Consider the following 25,119-nt stretch of genomic DNA (forward strand, 5'->3'; position numbering starts at 1 on the left):
GTGACATCTATATCCCCATTGCCAAATTAGGCAATGATGCATTACACTTTTTTAAATTGGCAATTAGGCTACACCAATTTGAATAAGCTGCAGGGCCAAGGGAACAACCTCCATCTTCAAGCAATCGTTCCACAAAAACCAAAGACACAGTTTCCAGCTCCCAACATCCAGCATTTACTCTGTCATTACCAACAGCACTACCAACTTCATGAGAAGAAAGAGCAGGAGGAAGGGACTCGAAAGCCATCTGAACAAGGTAAATGTGTGAGAGCTCAGGAGCAGCGAGTCCTTACTCTAGTCACACCACTGACCAAACAGATGACACCAGAGAACCTGCAAAGCCTTTGGGCCTCTCCTATACAGACTAGCAGTAATTCTGACCACCTCCCAGAGTTGCTGCAAGTGGTAATAAATACAAATTGCTTGTATTAAATATAAAGCTATTCTGAGAATGCTGATTAATAGCTATATCAAGGCAACACAATTAATTTGCCATGCAAGATATCCTAAAACTAAAGCCAAAAAATCATAAGTAAATTTGTTTAAACCATCAGCTTTTTCAAAACTCAAAGAGCAAAATAGATGTATTTATATGTAATATGTCAGCAACTACTATGGGGTGGATGTTAAGGCTACTTGCAAAAAAAAAAAAAAAAAATCTAATCTCTGGCCTAAAAGATATAAATATCTAGACCTTACTCTTACTCATGAAAAAGTAGAAATTGCCTTTTGCTTTTGAGATGGGTTAGCTTTTTGATATAAGACTCAGCCAATTCATTGACTAGCAATCATTTCCTCACCACCTAAAGTGAAAAAACTTTATTGTCACTTCTCTAAGAGAATTGGACTCAACAAAGATCCATATCATCACTTTCTTAGAATTTCCCTACTACATTCCAAGTTCTTGAAATCTTGGACCATCAATTTTGTGTTTGTTGAACAAAATAAATGAATAAGCAAGCAAATAATAAATCAAAAATGATAGACATATAGTTAGATCAACTCAGGATAAAGATAAAAAGTGTGAAAGACACAAGTTAGACTATGGGTAAAGCAATTATCCTACTTTCAAACTTTTCTCTAAAGTCAGTGTTCCAGGTGACTCAGCTCATTGTTAATTGTTCTCCACAGTGATGAAAGGTATGGAAAAGCCCCACCCAAATGCACTTTTTGGTATTCCTGTAAGTACACCACAGAATAGATCATTAGAATAAAAGAGGGGCAACCACTGCTGTGGGGTAAAAGGTGGTGTTTATAGTTATAAGATTTATGCTAACTTTTACAAGCTTTTCCATATTTATTTTGTTTCTATCTTCAAAAAGAATAAGTTTCTATTGTCCAAAAAAAAGAGGAAAAAATGAAAGTTATCTGAACTATAGATAAACCACTTGGAAGTACTTGGCCAGCTCTAAAGAGCAACATCTATGCCTCAGGAAAATTTAGCCCCTTATAGCACAAAGTGTAGAATGTGTTCTGTTTAAGAAGAGAAGGTGATTGTGGATACTTATGTAAAAGTTATAAAGATGACACCAAAACCTCCAGCAACTCCACCTAAAAAGTTATAAAGATGACACCAAAACCCTCCAGTAGCTGGGACTTACATTTGGGCTGCAGTTGGAACAGCATAAAATATTTTACTGCAAAAGGTAACTGCACTCAAAACTGTAAGCTTGTTTACACAGGAATAATGATAACGTTATTTATAAAGTTATCCCTACATGGGTCCAGGACTATCATTTTTTCATTCAAATAAAGGTTAAAAGTTCTCAGAAATGCTTTGAGAGGGCTCTGGGTACCTTCACAAGCAGGGCAAGGAGAATGTGGGGGAAGAGGTGCTAGGGAAAGCATCTTGTATTACATATTCTCTGTGAAAAATCAGAAGATATTTCACATAGAAAGTATTTCTGAACTGTAAAAATGGTCCAATCATAGCAATCATAAGGATGTTGAGGTATTGAAATTTGAGAATAGAAGAACGCTAATGATTGGAGGTAATGGACCAGAGCAAGAAGGTACTCTGTGAACAATGCCCTTCTTGGTACGTATTTCTGGCTGATTTCCATTTCCAGATGATTCTGTCCACACTGGTAGGAACAAAAACAACAGATTCATCCTAATGCTGCCCACACATGCCTCATTAACCAGACCAGAAGACCCTGTGGAAAGTCAGGGCCATGAGAGAGATCTGTTTCCTTTGTTTCTGGTACAACTTATAAACCGTCTGAGGAGGATGTAAATAGACACAGCTCAAGAACTACATCATTTTCTGACTCTATTATTCAGGGAAATCAAGAAACACTCTATAGAGTGCATAGTCTTATGGGGATATGACATCATGCTGTTGCTGTGGGCTTTGCCCACTGCACTAAGATTAATAGCAAATAGATTCTTTGTTGAGAATTTAGTTTTTAAAAAAATTACCACATTACATCAGGTCATCAAGTTTTTGTTAGGTTGAATATTACTATCCTGTATTCCAGTGAACTCCAGACAGTTCTTTCAATGGACCAGACTTCAACTGGAATCTTGAGGGTCCACACGTGTCCCTCCACTGACAGATCTGTGTACCCCATCCTTTCCTTGTTTACCCTTTCCATCCCTCAAGAATCACCATGGACAGCAGGGCCCTTGACAGGAAGGCTTCTCAGGAATGGCCTAATATGAGCCAGGCACATTTCTTGCATTGTCACACTTTTTGTATTATGTGGTTGGTTGTTTATCTCTTGCACTAAAGTGTACTGTAAACTCTCTGATGGCAGGGATCCCAGGGAGTGTAGCCTAGTGGTTAGGAGCTCAGATCCTAGCGCCTAGACGGCTGGGATTTGAGCCCAGCTCAACACTTATTAACTGTGTGATCTTAGGCAAGTTCTCTAATATCTTTATGCCTCAGTTTTCTCATCTGTGATAAAAATATCCCTTATCTCATTGGGTTCTTATGAGCATTACATGGGTTAATATGTCTAAAGCACCAGAAATATTGTCTATTTAAATGTTTGTTCTGACTGTTATCATTATTTTCTTTTTTTTTTTTTTTCCAGACAGAGTCTCCTCTGTTCCCAGGCTGGAGTGCAGTGGCGTGATCTCGGCTCACTGCAACCTCCGCCTCCTGGGTTCAAGTGATTCTCTTGCCTCAGCCTCCTGAGTAGCTGGGATTACAGGTACCCGCCATCATGCCTAGCTAATTGTTGCATTTTTGTAGAGGTGTAGTTTCACCGTGTTGGCCAGGGTGATCTTGAACTCCTGACCTCAGGTGATCTGCCCGCCTCAGCCTCCCAAAGTGTTGAGATTACAAGCATGAGCCAATGCACCTGGCCTTTCTTCTTATTCTTCACCATTATTACTTGTCTTTTTATCCCCAGTGACTGCCATAGTACATGGCACTAGGTGTTCAACCAAACGTTTGAAGAATGAATGAAGTCATCAAATAACCAGACTCAATAAAACTATAATTACTTTGCATCTCTCAATAATGCAAATGGCCAAAAAGTATCAATAACTATATACTTCCCATTTATATTACCTAAGGATAATCAATGCTCAAAATAAAAACTCAAGAATGATCCACAATCCTGACCTTAGTCTGAATAGTCAAAGAAAGGTGCAATTATTTTCAGTACTATTCTAGATTGTATATCACACTGCATTTAAAATTCACCAAAACTTGCTATCCCCCCATGGTATAAATGGCAATTCTTAAATGGCAAGAATATTTAAATTATCAGAATATTCCAGGTCTCAACATTTCTGGAAAAAAATGACCATTTTATTGTATTTTAAAACCAAAAAAATGACATTCCTTAGGCGTCATTGCACATAATAGATATCTCTCTGATAATATACTTATTTGGTTTATTTCTCCAAATTGTTTATGTCCACACATGTTTTAATGTACATTAATTTTGAAGAAGCTGAAATAACATCAAACTCCCCTTTAGGAAGTAGATGCTGGGGAGTCCAAAGGAGCCAGGGAGGTGTTGGAAATCAGAGGAGCCAAGCCACGCTCACGAGTGAACTTCAATCAGTACGATCACTGCTAGCTCACGGCCCACTTTTCAGCACTAAATTTAGGCCAGCCATTTGTTACCCAAGATTTGGGCATACATTTTTCATTGCTGTTGATTTGTACAAATGGCTGCTCATCCATTTGAGTCACACTACAAACCCAGAAAGGCATGACCCATTTTCAGAAGTGCAAAAAGTGAGGTCAGCACCCACATCTGAGGTGCCAAATCCTGTATGTTAAATATTTATGGAGTGTCTGTGAGTAGGAATGCTCAGATAAACAAATCAATATTTTCTCTGACCTTGAACCAGTTTGCATGGGAAGGGTATTTTCATTCACAGCTTCATACCTTTAATTCTCCAATGGAGGAAAGGAGTCCTGCTCCATATGCCCGCAGTTGCCCTTCTTGCTTGCAAAGACCAAACTCGATTGTGAAGAAATAGCACTAAAAAAAAAGAATACATATCCAGTGAACTGGTCAATGAGTTATTTGATAGGATAAAATGGCACCCAAAACTAAATGCTGTGCTGTGCATAATTTCTTCAATATTATCAATTTAAATACATTTAAATTGAGAACATTTGTTGAAATCTATTCTCTTGCTTAATATTCTCTCCCTAGGTTGAATGTATTTTAAAAAAGTATTAACTACTAAAAGTCTTATGCTCCCTGAATTCAGAAGCCCTATGAGTCAAATTATATCCCCTGCAATCATTTTAAAAACAAAAAACACAGATACAGAAATGAATAAATATATCACAATGATACCTCCATAACAATATGCTATATATTTACCAAATTGTGTTTCAGTGACATAAATCAGTTTATGCAAATGTGGAAAAATAAGTTGGAATCCAGTAATCGCTAACTGCTTTTGGCAGTTTGCTTATCAATTCAACAAACATTTGTTGGTGCCAGTGCTTGGTAAAGAAACAAGAGAGCAACCAAGAAAGCAAGTACCTCTATATGACACCAAATTACCAAAACTACAATTTTAGTGTAATTTTTTAGTAAAATCTTAACTGTATATCTATGTTTGCATGTGTATATTCATGTGTAGCTTTATATATGTATTTGTGTAGGTATGTGCTCCTCGACTTACAATAGGTTTATATTTCAATAAACCCAGTAAGTTGAAAATAATATCCTAAGTTGAAAATGCATTTAATACATCTAACCTGCTGAACAGACCAGCTTAGCCTAGCCTACCTTAACAGTGCTCAGAACACTTACATTAGTCTACAGTTGAGCAAAATCATCCAACACAAAGCCTATTTCATAATAAAGTGTTGAAAACACCAAAATTCCAAATTTGAAGTATGGTTTCTACTGAATGCATGTCACTGTCACACCATCATGAAGTCAAAAAAATCTGTAAGTTGATCTAATATAAATTGGAAAGCAGCGGGGCGGTTGTTATACACACACACACACACACACACACACACACACACTTTCTTAACCCAAGTTTTATCAGCATCAACTACTACAACTTCCCCAGGACATTAGTATCTTAAATTGGTTCTGTTGGGTTTAGGAAATCAACCTAAACAGACAGAGGAATCTCTGCACAACGAGAAAAAAAAAAAAATCTCGCAGTGCTGTTGAGAGAGGCTGAACTCACACTATTTTTGCTCTGAAAGAAAAGTGAGATGCTGACAACAAGCAATAAAAATTCCATCAAATTAACACTGTCCTGCATTAGTGATGATAGAGCACTGAAGGTGTTAAGAAAGAGAATTTAAACACTCCTGAAAAGGGGCAGAAAATAATAATTATTTCCAGCACATGGCAGTTTGCTCTATTTTTATTTGGAGGCTAAGATGTCCCTTGGTTCAGGAAGGTTATATATTTTTTTGATGTGAGGGTGATCTCTGAAGTTGAATTATCCAAAGCTCTGCAGCACTGGGCTGGACCCAAAGGACTGATCATTTCCAGGTCATGGAGCTTAACCTCCAGAAGTAAATTCTTTTTCCTGATTTACCTTCCAAAGAGGCTAAAATAACAGCCCTAGGCCGGGCGTGGTGGCTCACTCCTGTAATCCCAGCACTTTGGGAGGCCAAAGCAATCAGATTACCTGAGGTCAGGAGTTCAAGACCAGCCTGGGCAATATGGTGAAACCCCGTCTCTACTAAAAATACAAAAATTAGCTGGGCATGGTGGTGTGCCTGTAAAAAGCCTTCAAGCATATCCTCCAAAGTTTTTGCATAATTCTGGATGCAATTAAGGGAAGTAATCATACAGTCATAGCTTCTCAGGAGATTGAGGCAGGAGAATCACTTGAACCCGAGAGGCAGAAGTTGCAGTGAGTTGAGTTCGTGCCATTGCACTCCAGCCTGGGCAACAAGAGCGAAACTGCATCTCAAAAATAAGAGAAAATAACAGCCCTTCCCACCCTCTATCACAACCTACAGTACCTACCAGCACTCCTCCTTACTCTGTTCCACCTTTTCATTCTTTCTATGAACCACTTTTTGACATAGACTGCAATTTCTGTATGCATGATATGTGCTGCTTATCATCTATCCCTCCACACTAGACTGTAAACTCCACAAAAGCAGGTATCTCTGTTCATTTAGGACAAAGTTTTCCAAAGTCAGCACTATTGACATTTTAGGCTACATAATTGTTGTGGGAGTCTGTCCTGTACATTGTAGGATGTTTAGCAGCATCTCTGGCCTCTACTAACTAGGTGCCAGTATCATCCCCACCCCCTTTGTAATAACCAAAAATGTCTGCAGACATTGGCAAATGTTCCCAGGAGAGCAACATCATTCTTGGTTGAGAAGAACTGATCTAGACTAGTGTGTGAAAGATAACAAGGGCTCAATAAGCACTGGGTTAATAAATAAATGGTGAATGAATTAATGATCTCTAAGTTAAACTGGCATGTGGCAGAATGACCTGGAAGAAAGGAACACACAAAGGGATCCAAGTTCTAGTCTGAGTTCTGCTTCTAATTAGCTATGTGACTCCGATCTCAGGGTTGTAGTTTTCCTGCCTGTGACATCGATCCATCCATTCGTTCATCTATTCTGTGACATCCATCCATCCATTCATTCACCTACTCTACAAATACTTCTTGAGCAACTATTACATGCCAGACTCTGCCCTAGACGCTGAGGATATGCAATGAACAAGGCAACAAAGCCTGTGATCCCATGAAGCATATATGCTACTGGGATGAGACAGGCAATAACAAAAAAAAAAATCAGTAGCCAGATAATGTCACGCGGAATAAATTCTATATATATAACAAAACCATATAATATGTCAAATATTAAGCAGGGAATGTGACTATTTTAGAAAAAGGGTCAGAGATAGTTTCTGTGAAGGGGTAATGTTTAAGCTGCAAACAGCTTTAAAAGCAGCTTTTCATTAAGAAATTTAAAAGGCAGTTGTGCAAGGATATAGAGAAAATGATGTTTCTAGAAGAGAGGACAGCAAGTGTAAAGACCCTGAGGCAGGAATAGGTTTTTATTTCCAAGAGCAATGGGAAGTTGCTGGAGGGTTTTAGGCAGGTGAAAGATATGTACTAACTTAGCTTTCAAAAGGTCATGGAGGTACTGCATGGAAAATAGATTGTAGGGGAGCAACAGTGAGTGGAAACAGACCAGCTAGAAGGCAGTGGCACACAAGAGTGGTGAGTGAACAGGAGTATGACTTGGGCTAAGGATGGCAAGGAGTTGGGAGAAGTAAATATCACAGAGCCCTTAGGAGAAGAACCAAGATAAAAAATGTAAATACATGTTGAAAAGCTAAAATACAGTCTTCAAGTATATCCTCAAAAAAATTTGCATAATTCTGGATGCAATTAAGGGAAGTAATCATACAGTCATAGAATACAGAACAAAGGCTTGGAAGTATCCTGGACGTTCAGCTCTCCTGTTTTACCGAAAGGAAAATTCAAGTTGAGGAAGATGAAGTGATTTGCCCAGGAGCAGTCTAGACGGTGACATTTAAGAGCTCTAGAGCTCAGGATTTTAAGGAGCTTGACATCAACATCTGTCACATTTTAAAGTTTCTAGATAAAAAAATTAATAGATGCATAATTTTCCTTCACAACCAAATAATGGAGAAATAAAAATCTAAAATGGAGGAAATCTAGAATGTCACAATATCTTCTTAGTGTGCCTTTGGTTGATTTTCCTAATTTATATTGCACTTACAACACCTGGCATGAAATCCTTGGAGCCTTAACATTGAATATAGAAGAGCTTGTGGAAAAAATGTGCTGTCAAATTCAAAAGCATCCAAAATACACATTCAGAGCCAGCTACAGGAGCATTTGGGTCAGCCTATTAAGCACATGTTTAATTTTTTTATGCTAAATCAATGCATACATAATTCATGGTCACATTTATGATCTAAACCAAAACACACTAAGAGAGCCTCTGAAAAAATCTGCTGTGCCATAGACACCGTCTTCACATAGATTTAGCAAACCATTCTAGTCTAAGGTAGGAATTAAAAGGTAGGTCTGCACCAATTCAACTAAAGATCGAAAGCTAAATCTCTCACCCAGTGTGTCTTTGGTTAATGTGCTTCTAGAATCAGAGCAACCTCAGAGGAACGAGCCCCTATGCTCTTCCTTCCCATCGCTCAGAATGCTCTCTGGCCGCAGACCTCATCTGGGAGTGCTTCCAGAAACTCTGGCCTTACATACTGCCATCTGCTCATTCCCTATCTACCTTTCCCTTTGGTTTCCTGCTGTCCTCAACCAAGGAAGGCCCCTAAATGCTGTTTCTGCAGCCCATTCTGTTTAGAGAATTAAACCTTTTGGTTTGAGACAGTTTTCTGTTTGCAGCTCCATGTGTGGCTAACAGATAAAGAGAAATGGTAAGTTGCGTCTGAAATTAGGTTATTAGCAAAATTCGAATCACAAACATGCTTAGGATAATTTTTCTCTTTCTTTTTCTCTTTCGGTTTTCAATACTGGTGAAGACCTCAGAATGCATAGGGCATGATCACTAATCAGGAGGAGGAGACAACCACACATTGCTACAGTTTTAAATGCAAAGCCTACTTAGAGTTGCACTCCAGACCCCTGAAGACCCTTCAGAAGTTGAGGATAACGAATTGCTTCATGAAAGTTTAAGAAAATATAATTTGGTTTCCTCAGAGAATTCTCCAGATGTAGCTCTATAATATATTCCCTAGAGATTTATCGAATGAATAATCCTACCTATTATCGAGAAAACCAAAAAATAAAACTACGCTGAGACTTGTAAGAATACCTGTAAAAGAAAATTGCAGATTCTTGGCGACTAATGTCTTTTAAACAGAAACAAATAATAATACTAAGACTAACACCTCCCAAATTGAAGGGTACCTTTCATCAAAGCTGGTGCTCATGAATTCCAAATTTTACATACCATTAATGACATGTAATTATTTATAAATATTTTATTTGGATATAATTACATATAATCATTAACTAAAAAACAAAACAGAAATGATAGCTCGACTTCTTTTATGGAATAATGGCAGAGGCATTTACATACATACAGTCATTAAGCAGAAGAAAGTCTGAGTGACAATCTGAAATCCAAACACGCTGTGGACCCGAGCGGCAGTGAGTGTGCTTAGGAAAATGAGATAGGTCGCCCAATGCTGCCATCTTCAGATCACTACTGGTAGTATACCATTCTCGCAGCAGTTCCGGCCTAGCCAAACGGGCAGTGGCAAAAGCTTGAAGGGACCAAGTCCGCAGACACAGAATCACACCAATAAAATATGTAATGGTGTCACCTGGTGATTTATAGAAGCACTCTATGCAAAACCCTTGTTATGTTTGGCATTAGGCACCTGAAGTTCTTGCTAAGGTCACAATTAAAGAGATGTATGACTTTGTCAAGGAACACTTGATGGGAAAGAAATTTACTGTTCCCATTTCCCTACTGAAGGGCCCTTTTGCCTCCCTCCTCTCACTCCCTCTGCATCCCTCCTTGAAATAATTGCATAGCCTCTTCCTAAGGGTCCTTGAATATTCACATATTAGATTAAAATGATACATATAAACTTCTAGGAGGAAGCCCGAGTTGCCTACTTCTTTCACTTTCTCCAGGAAATTGGCTTACACACGTCATTTAAGAAATCAATTCCTGAGTAAGCAAGTGAGGAAGTGACTGAGTGATATGTTTTCTCTATCGCCTTCCCTAAAAATTTGATCTTGCATATTGGTAGCATATATTTTAAAATAATCACATACATCATTCCACATCTAGAATTCCATTATCTATATATCTAGCACATAGGCAGGAAGCAAGAAGTTATCAAAGAGAACTTAAAAGGACTCTTTTAAGATGGATTTGAGATTGGTTTGAGATATGCCAAACGTAACAAAAAGTTATACGCTAAATTTGGTGTACTTCACTTATAAGATAATCCCTCAGGTCCTCAGACCCTAGTTATCCTTATCTTGTACCCAGTTCTAATAAAGCTTAGTTACGTAGCTTCCAAACCCACACCATCACTTAGGAGGGGAACAAGAAAAATATGTGCAAAAAGCAGCCCAACCCAAAAAGATCAGCAATACAATATTTGGTGTTTGAGTAAATAAATGCTCCATATTAACACTATCACTAAAGAACAGAATTCATCAATTATACAGAAATAACAAAATAATAGGAAAACTTAGCCAGAAGAAGACTTCCTCATTTAATAAAGTGTTCTCACATATGTTACCTTACTGCCCATTGTGAAGTAGATAGAGCACTTATTATTTCCATTTTACAGATGGGAATACTGAGACTCAAAGTTCAAGTGGTTTGCCCAGTTCCAAAACTAGTGGTTGCCAAAGCTAGGAATCCCGCACAAGTTTCCTGACTACAAATCCAGCATTCTTTTCTTATCAGTAACTGCACTTATGGATACAGGGCCACTGTCAGCCAGTCACACTGGCACAGCCATTCCTGTTGTTGAAATACTGAAATATTTCCAGGATGAGTGTAAATAGCTATCACCTTATGCTCCCCATGACCCCAGCCACTGACACTGCCCCATCCCTTTCTAGATTTCATCCCCCGCACCCTCCCCACCACTGTCACTTCTTCATGATCTAGCAAATAAAGGCTCAATGTCTATAAAGCTGGGAATTCCAGGATCCTGATCGGATGCTAATCTAGCAAGCATCTGTGCTATTAGGGGCCCACGTCATAACAAAAAGATAAATCTCAGAAAAGAAGAATATCACTCAAAGATGTTCTAACATCAGCGGCTGTAGCTTTGGTAAGTGCAAATAAAAACACATAAAAGGGCTCTGTGGCTCACAGCCTTCCTTTCACAGTGTTTTTGCTAACATTTTTCCATCTAGTTTTTGAGACAACTAGCATGTCAATGTGTACACTTACAAAGTTGTTGAAAGGTAAAGGCCCCTCAAGGTCCGCTCGCACTTACCCCTTTACCACCTACCCCAGCTACTAGAGTTGGAATTTTGCTATATCAAAATATCAGTTTACAAGCAGCAAGTGTTTTCCCACCTTTAACCAAGATTCCTTAATCTTGATTAAATTGCAAATGACAATAGTACTGAAATAAGAATGAGGCTTGATAGCTAAACAGGAAGCTTTGGAATAGAAGTTTTAAGGTGACAAAAATCAACATCGGAAATCAGAAGTGAAAACAGAGTCTGCATTGCTTAAACTATGGAGGCCCCACTGCCTCTGAAATATCTATCCCAACATCATTCATTCAAACCTCCCACCAGACATCAATTTTTGTTGTCTCTTCAATCATTTAAACTCCAAATACTCCTGAGAGTCACACATAAAGCCAAATCACACTAAGGCATCAACGACTACACCAGTGCTTTGTTTTGCAGAGCAAGGATTCTTGAGTTAAAAATTTTTCTGTGCTGGGCATGGTGGCTCAGGCCTATAATCCCAGCACTTTGGGAGGCCAAGGCGGGTGGATTACCTAAGGTCAGGAGTTTGAAACCAGCCTGGCCAGCATGGCGAAACCCCATCTCTACTGAAAATACAAAAATTAGCTAGGCATGGGGACGGTTGCCTCTAATCCCAGCTACTCGGGAGGCTGAGGCAGGAGAATCACTTGAAACAGGGAGGCGGAGGTTGCAGTGAGCCAAGATCACTCCACTGCACTCCAGCCTGGGTGAGGGAATAGGACTCCTCAAAAAAAAAAAAAAAAAAAAAAAAAAAAAAAAAAAAAAAAAAAAAAATTCTGGGACTAGGCTTCAAGAGATAGCAGAAAACAGGTTTTTGCATGCTTTATTATTTTTGCCCTGGGCTAGTCCTATGTAAATTAAGACTGTAAAATGCCAGAAACTTTGAGATGGAAGATGTTAGGGCTGATCCAGAGTTCTAGTCCTCACTAACATGGTTCTGTGCAATCCTGGGGCTGCAGCTGCTCTGTAATCACAAGTCACCCATGTCACGTCTTGAAGTTTCCTTTTGGCAATAGGAACCCACTAATCAAGCATTCACAGATTTGGGAGGCGGTCATCATATAGATTCCAAGTACCACTGGTCCAAATGCCTTTTGTGACTAAACCTAGATTTCTATTCTCATATTTTACCATATACTCTCTTTAAGCCTCTCAATGAAACCCACGATTTCACTGCTGTTGAAAAGGTAAAGACCCCTCAGGGTCCCCTCCCACTCTCACCCCTTTACCACCTACCCCAGCTAGAGTGTAAAAAATGCTCGAAACTTAGAGCTGGAAGACATTAGGGCTGGTCCATAGCAATCAGTAGGTCACAACTTCATCAAACCACATTTTTTAAACTAAATGTACTAAATTCCGCTGTGCTACGCTCTGGTTGAGATGACAAAAGTAGCTGAAGAGATGGTCTCTCTGCTTAAGAAAGGCACGATATGGACACAGAGGGACTAATGATAACAATAAATCTCTCCTGTTTTTACTCCTACCACAAACATTTCATTCTATCTTGAAATCATCGTTGCTTATCTGTCTCAGGATGTGAATATGACGCTTGTGCCAAATTTTGAAGGAGAAATGGGATCTTAGAAGGATTGCAAGTAGAGAAGTTATTGGAAAAAGTAAATGGTCTAGGACACTAGCCTGAGGTATTGGGTGGGGTGGGGGTGATTTCAGTGAACCCAAAAGGCACGTCATAGGAAGGTGGAGGTCAGTCAAATTACAGAATGTACCAGATCACAGGCTCCCCTGAGACCAGCAGAGACGGCCTCGTTTACCAGTGATTCTCCTCAAAGCAAGAGAGGGAAAACAAGTGGAGAAAAGAGAAGAGTTGGAATTTGAGAAACATCTTGTCAGCTAGAAAAAGATGACCCTGAATTGTGAAAACAGCATGCATTGTCTTAGGTTAAGAACAGTCATCGAATGAATTAAAATGTAAAAACCTAAGCTCTGAGGAAACATTACGGCAAACCTTGTGGAAAATTGATCATCAAATATAAGAGGGACATCCGTAGGAAGAAAAAAAAAGCGTCAGCAGAAAACAACTTTTATTGAAGAATACGTCGACGTAGGCGATTTTCAGCAGCGCTGTTTTAGTCTGAATTTTTCTGTGTGTTCCTTAACTATTTCTTCCTATATCTTTTGGGTTGCTTTCAAGAATAAATGGATGATTGTGTTTAAGTGTTCTCTGGCCATTTCAGTTTTACTGCCCCTTCCTCAGCTTATCCGGGAGCATTTTCAACTGCAAAGAAGGCCACCTGACTTATTATTTAACACTAGTTCCTATACCAGCCTTTAATGGTATTTTCTAAAATAAAAAAAAGAAGAAAGAAATATACCCCAATCTCTTCCTTTCACTTAAGGATTAACAGGAATGTCATGCATTCATTTGACATTGGTGCCACCCAAGCAGTTGGCTCACACTTAAAACTCTGGCAAGACCCATCTAAGATACTCCCATCTCCAAGACTCAATGGTAGGTCATGACAACCATCTGGTAGCCCAGTGTCAACCTTTCATTGTCTCACTGCTCTAGAGTAAAAGTCCAAACTTCTTTAGGTGGCAGAAAAGGCCCTCCATGGTCTAGCCACCGCTTTCTCTCAACCTTCATTGCTCAACCCTCTTCCCCCCAATTGTCCACCCCATGCGGAACTAGTGGCAATTGCACAGACTGATCCTGCTCTCTGCAGATTCCACCTGGGCCTTTGCACACTGTGTTCTCTCTGCTTGGAATGCTCTTGTCATTGCCCAGCCCCTTTGTCTTATTCGTGTCCATCTGGCTGGTTAGGTGGCCCTCTTCCCATCCCCAAGGTAGCCCATATGAATCCACAAAGAAACTGCCAGTCTTCCTGCCTGTCCTCTCCACCAGACCCTGAGCTTCCTGGAATCAGGAACAAGGTCTGACTTTTGTTGTTGTTGTTGTTGCTGTTGTTGTTGTTGTTGTTGTTGTTGCTGTTGTTGTTGTTGAATTCCTGCTCTCTATCATCCCGCCTGACATGCAGAAGGTACTCAGCAAATAGTCAAGGTAGGAAGAGAGAAAGAGAGGGAGGGAGGAAATAGATAAGCAAGAAGAGTTGCCCGGCAGGGCATGCCAACAGAGCCGATGCCAGCCTTCTAAGTGAGTCATTACTAACCTCAGTCAATTTTCCAGTATTACAGACTGTAAAAGTCTACAGTAGCCATCAAAGTGGTTTTCACTTATAGGTTTAGAAATAGATCTGCTCTTTGACCTCTCTCTCTACTCCCTTTAAACAATAGCCAGTGGTCCCCAAGTCAGTGAGGAAGGATGGAACCAGCCTCCTTGCCACAGTCAGGCCCTAAGACACCACAGGTCTTTTGGAGCATGGATGAAGGTTGGTTGGCAGGTAGCTCCTATAGAAGATAGGCAGCAGTTTTGTGGTTAAGTGGTTTCTGGTCTCCTTCATTACAAGCAGCAACTCTGAAGACCCATTGATTCTGACATCTGGATTCTCATCCAAAAATGTCAGGGGGAAAGTTTTTCAGTTTGCTGCTTTTGAAGGTTGTAGCCAACTGGAGACTAGCCAGGGAAAATGCTAGGGAATGGAGGAGTTTGTAATAGATCCAAGCTCCAAAGTGCCTCACAGCCCAACCTGCTCAGAATTAGCAGCTACGAGGAATTTCTATCAGCATCACTGCCCAGACCTTCATTTAGCAGATGATGAAACACAAGATCAGACAGATGCTATTTTTTCTTGGAGATGAATCTGTGAGATGTCCATCCATCCAATTCTGTTTTTTACAAAATTCAATGTCTCTTTAAAAATGGGTTTTACGAATACAAACAGGCTGCTTTTATTCCTTCTGGACCTGCAGGTATTTTGAGTTTCATGAATCAAAAGCTAGTTTTATATTCAGTAGTCTCACTCATCGAACCTTAGAAACAGTACATGAGCCTCAGTGTAACATCTCCATAATAAAGCAATTGACAGAATTTGGCTCTTCTTTTAAAGCAAGTCCATCTTTTCCCAAATGACCCTTTGCTGAACTTACATAACTAGCTACCTTGAAATAGCTAAACTTCACTGTGAGGACACGGACACACACACACACACACACACACACACACACACACAGGTACATATCATTTTCATATCAGGTTCATGGATCAGCATTCCATTTATATATGTGCTTCATCTACTTTGCACAGAAGACTTGCTTAAGCAAATTCTATAGCTTTGGCAGTGCCCAGGAACTGACTTTTATAATCTAAGCAATTCTGAGCTCCTTGAAAAAGAAAACTGATGAGCGCATTCTCAGCCATTCATCCTTTGGCATGCCCTAAAATGTTCTGCATCAAATCACACATTCTCCCCAGATGTGGTGATTTTAAAGGTCAGCTCTCAAATGCTACTATGAAAAATGAGGTTTTTACTGACTCCCACGTGAGCTGTGGATAGTCACCACTGCCTTTTAGAGGGTCATTTTATTTTTATTCCTGCATTACTAAAAGCAACACTCTCCTAGACATTGGGTCTAAGGAGCCTGCACTTTCTCCCCTATTTCTTTCCACGCAAGACAGAGAATCCTGGAAGATGACTTTATGTCTGAAAACTGACGAGAAAGGTATGTTTGGCAGGGAGAGTCATTCTTGCCACTCCATTGCACTGAGTAGTCTTCTATTTTAAGTTTTTATTAATGAAGTCATGTTTCTTTTCTAGTCACTAACCATCACCACTAGCATCATCATCTGTCATACTCAGAGCTGACACCAAGCATCTGTATGTGTAAATGGGGCTGAAAAGATACACCTGTGAACTGGGGTCCCTGTCACATTGAGGGTCTTTTAGTAATTGAACCTCTAGAAGGCATTGAAGCTCAGTTGAGCTCACCTCTCTCTAATAATAATCACTGCCAGTTACTGAAGCCTGCACTCCACCAGACACAGTGTTAAGCACTTTACATCATATTCACAACAACCCTGAGAGGCAGACACTATGAAAGTAATGTAATATGGTAGTTTGAGCATTGACTTTGGATTGAGAGACCAAGGTTCAAGGGCATGCTCTGCCATTTACTTGACCTTGGAGACGTTATCTAACCATTCTGTGTTTTAGGTTCCCTGTGTGTAAAATGGAGAAAATAAAATAACTACTACTTATTGAAGTTATATTATTTGCCAGTGCTAAATCCTCCATTTCACAGATGGGGAAACTGAGATGTAGCTTGAGTAACTTCTGCAAATTTAAGGGCAATGGAAGTAGATTGGAATCAAGTGTGCCTAACCCCCAAAGACTATGCTGTTTTTTACCATACCACACTATCCTCCTGTCCCCAGAGTGACTGAAGGTTACAGACCCCCAGAATTGATGTTTACATCGTGTTCTTGATAGCTGAGCTTGGTGTATGCCAGAAAAGATAAGGATCTGTCTAGCTTTCCTGCAGCCATTCTGCCATGTCCTGCCCTGGGATAGGTGCCTTCATTTCCTTTGTGACTCCTGGATCTCCTAAGAAACACAACACAGGCCTGTTGAAAGTCAACAAGGAACACACACTATAAATAAATCACAAAAGGAAGACTAGTCCTCTTAGTCTCACCATTTGGAAATGGCACTCCAATTAGCACCGTTCGTGAGAGCTGAGATTACAATCAATGAGGCTAGTTTAGAAATATAATAAGTTGTGTCTCTGTTAAAAAGCCATATTACAAAGCACAAAACAAAATACTATGTAATATTACTTTACAGCATTCTACTTATGTTTGCATTATGTGATGGACACAAAATTAATTTGGTAAAGGATAGTGAAAATTCATGAGACAATAAAGGATGATGACTTGAAATATTTCTGGTGTCTCATGACAAGTTATTTTGCCACTTACTCTCTGGCTCTGGCTACCAAGAGAGCTGGTAGCCAGAATGACAATCCCAAGCTTAGAATGACAATCCCAAGCTTAGAATGACAATCCCTCTCTTCTCTTTCCCTTCCCCTAATCAATCAGTAGAGGCAGGACAGGCAGGTGATTGAAGATGAAGTTCCACTTCCCAGTGGAGGATCATGAACCCAATTTAAGGGGACAACAGCAACTCAACTCTGACCAATTGGCCACTGGTATAAAGCAATCTGACTGCCAGAGAAGCTGGTTTTCTTTTTGTTTTTGTTTTTGAGAGAAGCTAAGAATCTGGATGTCATGTGATATCCTCTGATGTGTAAAAAATAGGCAATTTTTTACACCGTAAGCAAGATGCAGGCATACACACACACACACACACACATACACACACACTCCTCAGATATTAACCAGACCAGACAATGCTGCTTTGTAATCCCTTTTTTAGAGGATTGCATGATTTAAACACCCTGAAATCCACTTTGTAGCAATAAATTGCCTCTCCAGGACAATGAACAAGGGCCTCTGCTGTATCGTCTGGTCACAACTTACCCTAACACCCTAAACTCCTGAGAAGTGGTTTGCTAGACTGGACCAGGACTCAGAAAACATGGCTCAGCCCCTGCCATTATTCTGCATTATGGTCTTACATACAACATTTAACTTGTCTGAACCTCCCTTTATTCACCTATTAAAATGGGGATTCCTTTCCTCACCAAAATTGTATTAAGCACCAATCGTGTGTGCAGCATCATGTGAATGAATACCAGGACTGTGTTAAGGGATAATATGAATCCTGCCTCCCTTGAAGTGCCATTGTGAGACTCACATGAATGAACACATGTCAGATGCTAAATAAATGTAAGAGCTATAACTCAGGTGAAGATTCCCTTCTCTGGGACAATAACGAGCAAAGTTATCTGTGTGGCTGACTCATCCCATCTCAGGGTTCTGATTCTGCAAAGAAATTACATTCTTATTAGGCAAGCATGGGCTTAATTATAGGTCAACAGTTTCTGAATCTCAATCTAAGGAGTTTTCCAATGTAGAGATAACCCATTAGATGCAAACGTTTCCTGAAGTATTGACATCTATTCTATCAGTAAGCATATGTAACAGCAAATTAAACTTTACCAGTTTGACTGCTGAGAGAAGCCTCCCCTCAGGAAACCACCTTTGATCAGCCACCTTGCTCCCTGAACCTGAAGTGAGTGCCCTCCTTCTTCTATCTTTGCCTTCACAAGCTATAAAGTCCCTGTTCACTTATCTATATCCCTTGGTAGACTGTAAGCTCCCAAAAAGTAGGACTAGCTGTCTAACAGTTGAATTCCTAAGTCCTGGCACATAGTAGTTGCTCAGTAAATATCACTTAATGAATAAATGAATGGGCCATAACTGATTCTATCAGCGCTGTGGAAAATATATTTAATAGGAATACAATAAGAGTATGCCTTTGCTAGAACACCTTTGCAAAGAAGCAAAATCCAATGCCCTTACCTTGCCTATTATAGCCTTGGCTTTTTTCTTGGAAGAACTAAGACTCCTTAATTAGATTTGAAAGAGGAAAAAGTGAACAGCCAAAAAAAAGTTTTCGTGAGAGCTATACAATTATATGTTTCTAAAGCATGTCATTTTAAGGTACTTCCCCTTGTTTTATTACAGAGAACTTTTAAACCTTGCTAGTTAGACACCAACATAGGACCCCTGTGTACAAACATGAAGACATATCCAAAACGCATCAAAACTAGAGCAAACATCTTTGGGAACTCTTCCAATGGCTTCTTTGCATACTTGTATGTTAATGAAGCCATCTTACAGCCAAACTGCAAACACCTGGCTGGAGTTCTCAGCAGCTTGAACTCATAAGGAGGAGCAGCCGAGATTTGAAACCCCAAATTTATTGCTTTATTTAGTTATTCAGGGAGGGCTGCATGTATTTATGAACAGCATCACTCCTAATCTGCTTAAGAAGTTTAGTCAGGAATTCATCTTTCACAGGCCCTCACTGGCACAAACAATATTTTCTCATTTGTTTTCCCCAAGCTGCTTCCTGTGACTTGCCTTTCTCTATGCTCAGGGGAGGCATGCTATTAACTCAGGGGAAGCCTCCTCCATCTCCAAGGAGAAGCTCGACATCTCTTAGGGGAGGCCTTACCTCTATTATTTATGGTTAAAACACTTTACATTGCAAAGTAGCATGCTATCTCCATCTAAAACCATTCTGTAATATAAACTGCATAGTCTGCACTTCAGAAGGGAAAATGTGAGTTGCTGAAAGTTAGAGGATTACCCAAGGTCACAGGAGAAAGTGAGAAACTCTCCAGGGGCCTTTCCTGGACATGAATGCTTTCTGATATGGCCACCTAGAAGTCTGAGAGTACACTCATGTGAAACATGCTAGCTGGCATTTTTTGAACACTTAGCACTGTGCTAAGCAGCTTCACAATGCATTATCTCGTCAATTTTCACAACAGCTCTATAAGATCGGATAGTATCATTAGCCTCATTTTAAAGATGACAAAACTGGGGCACAGAGAGGTTAAGTAACTTGTCCAAGGTTACTGACAAAGATCTTCATCTTAACCAAACTCTAATCAGGTTCCTCTGAGCCATTTTTCCAGTGACATCTTGACTTTGGTGCTTCTGTGCTCATGTCTACATTGTCCAATGTTAGCAAGAATCCTGCTAAATTGTTTAATTCAGCCAGAATCCCTCACCCTTGACATCTGATCACCCTCGATATCTGATTGGAATCACCCTTGATATTTGATCATCCTCAGAATCTGATCAGATTCCTCATCCCCTACCTTTCCCCAGATGATGTCTGAATCATCCTGGCCTGCCTTCCACAGGAGTCCGGTTAGGTCAGTTTAGCCAGAATCCTCCCTTGCCCCTGAGGTTTCCTCTTAGTAACTCTCCATGCACTCACCACCACCTCCACAACCCTGTTCCTTGGCTATAAATTCTCACTTTTCTTTGTTGTATCAGGATTTGAGCCTAATCTCCCTCCTCTACTGCAAAACTTGATCGCAATGGTTTCTGCACCTATCCTGATAATCCTGCATAAAGTCTTCCTTACCATTCTTTAACAAGTGTTATGAATAATCTTCTCTTCAGCCTCATCCAGCCAGTAAGTGACAGAACCTGGGTATAAACCCAGGTAAGTTAACCCCAAAACCTGCACTCGGAATTACCCACTATACTATACTGCCTCACTAGCAGGTGCCTATAGTGCACAGCTCTGGAAAACTGCATGGTGTCATATACAGTAGAGTTCACTCTATTTTGTGGATTTCAGTTTCCCTTTTACACCCTACCAGTTTGAGTGTCTGCAACCAAGTGCGGTGGGAGAGCTTTAGAATACTTTTGCTACTGGCAGATGTATATCTATGATCTAAACTCAAAATTAGAACAATGAAAGGGGCAAGTATTGATTAGACTGGATGAAAAAAGCTCTCACTAATGAGGACAGTACTAAAGGAAAATTTGAAGATTGAGGAAATATGTGTGGAAAACAATTATTTAATTAAAAAGTGGTATCTGCTCAATTTTTTCTCAAAACAAAGAAGGAAAAGCAAACAAAACTCATTAGTCACAGATAATGTTCACTAAAACACTTTGCAACTTAGTTGAGTGGAAGTCACAAACTCCACATTTCTAGAATATACCCAATTTATTCTTTCCTCTGTAGATATAAAAGATAAAGACTCTCCTGACAGCACAAGTGTTTGATAAATGGATGCACACCTCCATGCTCCTTTTTCCAGTGACAGAACTTCCATTCACTAAGTTCTTATTTGACTTGGCAAAATTACTTTTCAGAAAAACTGGAAGACTATATGCCAAAATGTTAAGAGTGTTTATTGCTGCTGTGATAGTGTAAGTGATCTTTATTTTCCCTCCTTAACTATGTTTTAAAATTTTCTACAGTAAATATATAGTACCTTTTTAATAAGAGAAAGAAGGAAAAAGGTTTTTGTGAAGACTTTAAAGCCCCCTCAGTAAAGAAGTCCCTGAGTCACCCTGCATCAGCCTCCTCTTCGTTGCTGAAGAGATGATTTTTTATGGACATTCTAAAGGACAGACTTTCAGATGCTGAAAAAAATGATGAGCACCCCCCTCACAAGGTGATTCATTCCTCCCAAACCGAACAGCATTTCTTACTTACCCCTAGTCTGGATTTAAGCCCTCAAATGACAGCATTTCCTTTTTCTAGGAGACATTTCCCCAGTGTGAAATTCACCCATCAGAAATAGTCCAGAAATGCCCATCCTTACTAAAGTGACAAGCCTATAAAACTCTAAGCAAATTGCAATATTTCTAAGAAGAGAGCAAAGAGATTTCTAATCACTGTGTGTTCAATCTCATGTCGTGTTTCTTATTGTGATACCATTCATTGTGGTGGCTCATAAGGTACAGTAATACATTTTACATCTACTAAATGTATTCTGGGTTTTTATATCACAGTTCAGAAGTATAGCTTTAGAAATCCTTTTGACTCCTTTATTTGAAAACTACATTTGTGGAATGGGGTAATTAAATCCCTATAGTTTGATATAACATTACCTCTGCTATTCTAGCTCATAAAAAAATCCCAACCATCTTCTTTCTGCTTTTGCTAGAAATGGAATTACACCACAGATATTTCTGTTAATACAAGTCTAAGATTTTGAGAGCCTACTCCATTGTAGTTAAACCAGAAAACTCTTTCTTTTGTATATCTTTATGGAAACTGAAATGACTGCAGAAATCTGTGCTTGATGAATGTATTCTAGCTTACTTTGAGAAGAAAAAGTAAGAAGGCCTCAATGTCAGGACTTTTGAATTATGGGAAGAACTAGAGAATTGGAGGACTTAAAATGACTTTAAAATTATATATCCAATAACACACCTCCTTTGATGCAGTTAGAATTTTTTAGGTAATGGTGAGAAGAAGTATTTCCAGACCTGGGTATGATGTAGATAATGTCATATGTACATCACTGAAGTATGCCATCCCCTTTACTCCTTATTCAACACTGGGTGGTAGAAGAATATCTTCGTTTGAAAGATGACATATAATTTGTTGCTTTGTGCCTAAGCTGAGCACAAGGTTAGGAAGTAACAAATCTAACACTTAAACCCAGTTGGGCTAACTTCAAGTTCAGATTCTTTTCACCACATTGCACCACACCACATACTGCACATCAAACATCCCGAATAGCATCTTCATCAAGCTCGGATGAGTGCTGAGAGATCCCAGCTGTTGACCATGGTGTTTCTACGCGGACAAAATGAAGTGTGTGCAGAGAACGGTGGGTTCAGCACCCAACTCAGCACATGAACAGAGAATAAAGAGTTACCAAGGTAGTCCTATCTTTATGAGTTTCCAAATACCTAAAATAGGATTGTGTTGCTTTGTTTCTCATCTGCAGTTATATGATGGCTCTCTGAGAGCCCTAGCATACAGTTCTAAATAACAAAGAAAGACTTGAGTTGCAAAAATATATAACTATTCCAGATTGCAAATATATTTGTTTCTGAACATAGTGGGCAATGCAGAGCTCCTGTTTGTTTTTGCAATTCCAGATGACTGTGGTGTTCTCATCATAATATAAATAGATGGCAAACACCTCCTAATGGCAACAACAAATATCATAAGGGAAACATGAACATATGAGTAGAACAAAACAGCCTGGGCTACAATATCAAAGTTCTCAGGAGAGAATTAGTCAGCAGGAAGTGTGGTAGAGCACCCAGGTAGAAAAAGACCAAGAAAAGGTAGTGGTGGAAATACTGAAAAAGGACAGAAGTCAAGGTCTATGTGAGTAGTTAAAGAATTCGAGTGCTTCTTGCAAGATGCTACTACCCTTCTATATGCACAGCAGACATAAAAGTGAAAGTAATGACTTGGAATAGATATTATTAACTTTTAATTAAGTTACTCTTAGAAATAACACACAAACTGATCATCCACACAAACATCTCAATTAAGAATGTATAAAAGTGCATTCCTCCCAGCCCTTTGTCAGCTTTGTCTCAAATGATCCAAACAGCTGAACTAGTTCAAAGACTCTACATGGAATAAATAAGCCTGAGGCTTATTTCAAGCTTTCTGTAGAGATACTAAAGTGGTCATTTTTAATGTCATCCATGTTCAGAAAGAACTACAGCTGTGCATGTCTTTCAGCATCCAAAGATTCCCCATCCCCAGCCAGGTAGGCAAAGACAAGAGGGACCAGGAAACAAGTTAATATCCTCAGCAGGCAGGAAAATATTAATTAGCAATTTATAAACTAAGGTTACCTTTATAATTACACTCCTAATATAAATTATAGTTGATTATCAGTTTAAGACTGACTGTACATTTCATTACAACTCTCAGCATGAGAAAGTACTGGTTATCCTGAAAATTCAAATACACGTGATTCATGACCACCAAAAGCCCCAATCAATGCAAATTCTTTTACTTGGAACAAATAAATTATTTGTTTTAATCAAGGAAAGTAGAAACAGAACCCTGTATTATTAATTTCCTGACACTTCTTTCCTGCAAAAAATAAAATAAAATAAAATAGCTGACGGTCTGATCAGGTTCACAATGAATTTCACCCTTTCAAAAAACATTCTAGATTTATACCTCCTAAAATGTGTTTATTGGAATACTAAAAGCTTGGGATGCTAATATGCATTTCATAAAAAGAGACCACTGTGACCATATAATGTATTTTCTTTCTTTTTTGTTTTGTTTTGTGTCTAAGATTTGTATTACTTGTCAAGTGCACTCCATAGCAATCAGTATCTAAATGTTTAGGGTTCTACCCTTGCCATTATCAGAGCTCAGATGTAGCCACGGTTCTTCCACCCTTTTCCTGGTCAGATAAAGAACCAAATTCTAATTTACGATTACAGTGTATTCTCATTTTCTCTGTCTGTCTCTCGCTGTCTCTTTCTCTTCCCCTTCTCTCTTTCTCTGTCTCTGTCTCTCTCCCCCTCGCTCATCTAGTGACATCTGTGGTTCTGCTTATAACTGTAAGCACTGGCCACCCTTTCTTTGTCGGCTGGGAATAAAAACAGCCAGACCCTCTTTGCATGGCATTTATCTTTTTCTAATATTATTTTTGATTGACAAATCATGGTTGTATATATTTATGGGATACAATGTGATGTTTTGATATTTGTATGTGACGTGGCATGATTAAATCCAGTTAATTAACATGTCCGTTTATCTCACTTACCTACCTATTATTTTTATGGTGAAACATTTGAAAGTTACTCTCTTAGTTATTTTGAAATATACATTATTATTGACTATAGTCACCCTTCTGTGCAATAGACCTCAAAACCTATTCCTTCTATCTATCTAAAACTTTGTCCCCTTTGACCAACAATTCTCAAGTTTACTTTTTTTATACTTTAACATTTCCAAAATGGAGCTTCATCTTACAATATCAAAAATTTTGCTAGCTGAATCTTTTTCCTTCTAAAAAAAAAGCCACTATTAAATTAACACTATGTTTTACAACCAATGGCACCTTCGAATGGAGGAGATATGGTAAGTTTAGAAAAATAAGTTTTTATCACTTTTGGAGATTCATTCCACATATTATGTTATTAAAGGTTCTAAGAAGTTTGTAATCCCAGCACTTTGGGAGGCCAAGGTGGATGGATCATCTGAGGTTAGGAGTTCGAGACCAGCCTGGCCAACATGGCGAAACCCCATCTCTACTACAAATATAAAAATTAGCCGGGCATGGTGGCACATGCCTGTAATCCCATCTACTTAGGGGGCTGAGGCAGGAGAATTGCTTGAACCCGGGGGTGGAGGTTACGGTAAGCTGAGATCATGCCATTGCACTTTGGCCTGGGCAACAAGAGAGAACTCTGTC

The 25,119-nt window shown here is 39.2% G+C and overlaps 1 protein-coding gene across 1 annotated transcript in view; it reads right to left on the minus strand.

The window, feature by feature from the left end:
- Window positions 1-25,119, minus strand: part of TPH2 (tryptophan hydroxylase 2) — a 99,786-nt gene that overhangs the window by 5,538 nt on the left and 69,129 nt on the right. The window contains exon 9 of the mRNA XM_011978503.1: window positions 4,353-4,448. Coding sequence (XP_011833893.1) covers window positions 4,353-4,448 — 96 coding nt within the window. The remainder of the gene's footprint in view (window positions 1-4,352; window positions 4,449-25,119) is intronic.

The sequence above is a fragment of the Mandrillus leucophaeus genome, unplaced genomic scaffold, assembly GCF_000951045.1.
Source record: "Mandrillus leucophaeus isolate KB7577 unplaced genomic scaffold, Mleu.le_1.0 Scaffold196, whole genome shotgun sequence".
Classification (NCBI taxonomy): domain Eukaryota; kingdom Metazoa; phylum Chordata; class Mammalia; order Primates; family Cercopithecidae; genus Mandrillus; species Mandrillus leucophaeus.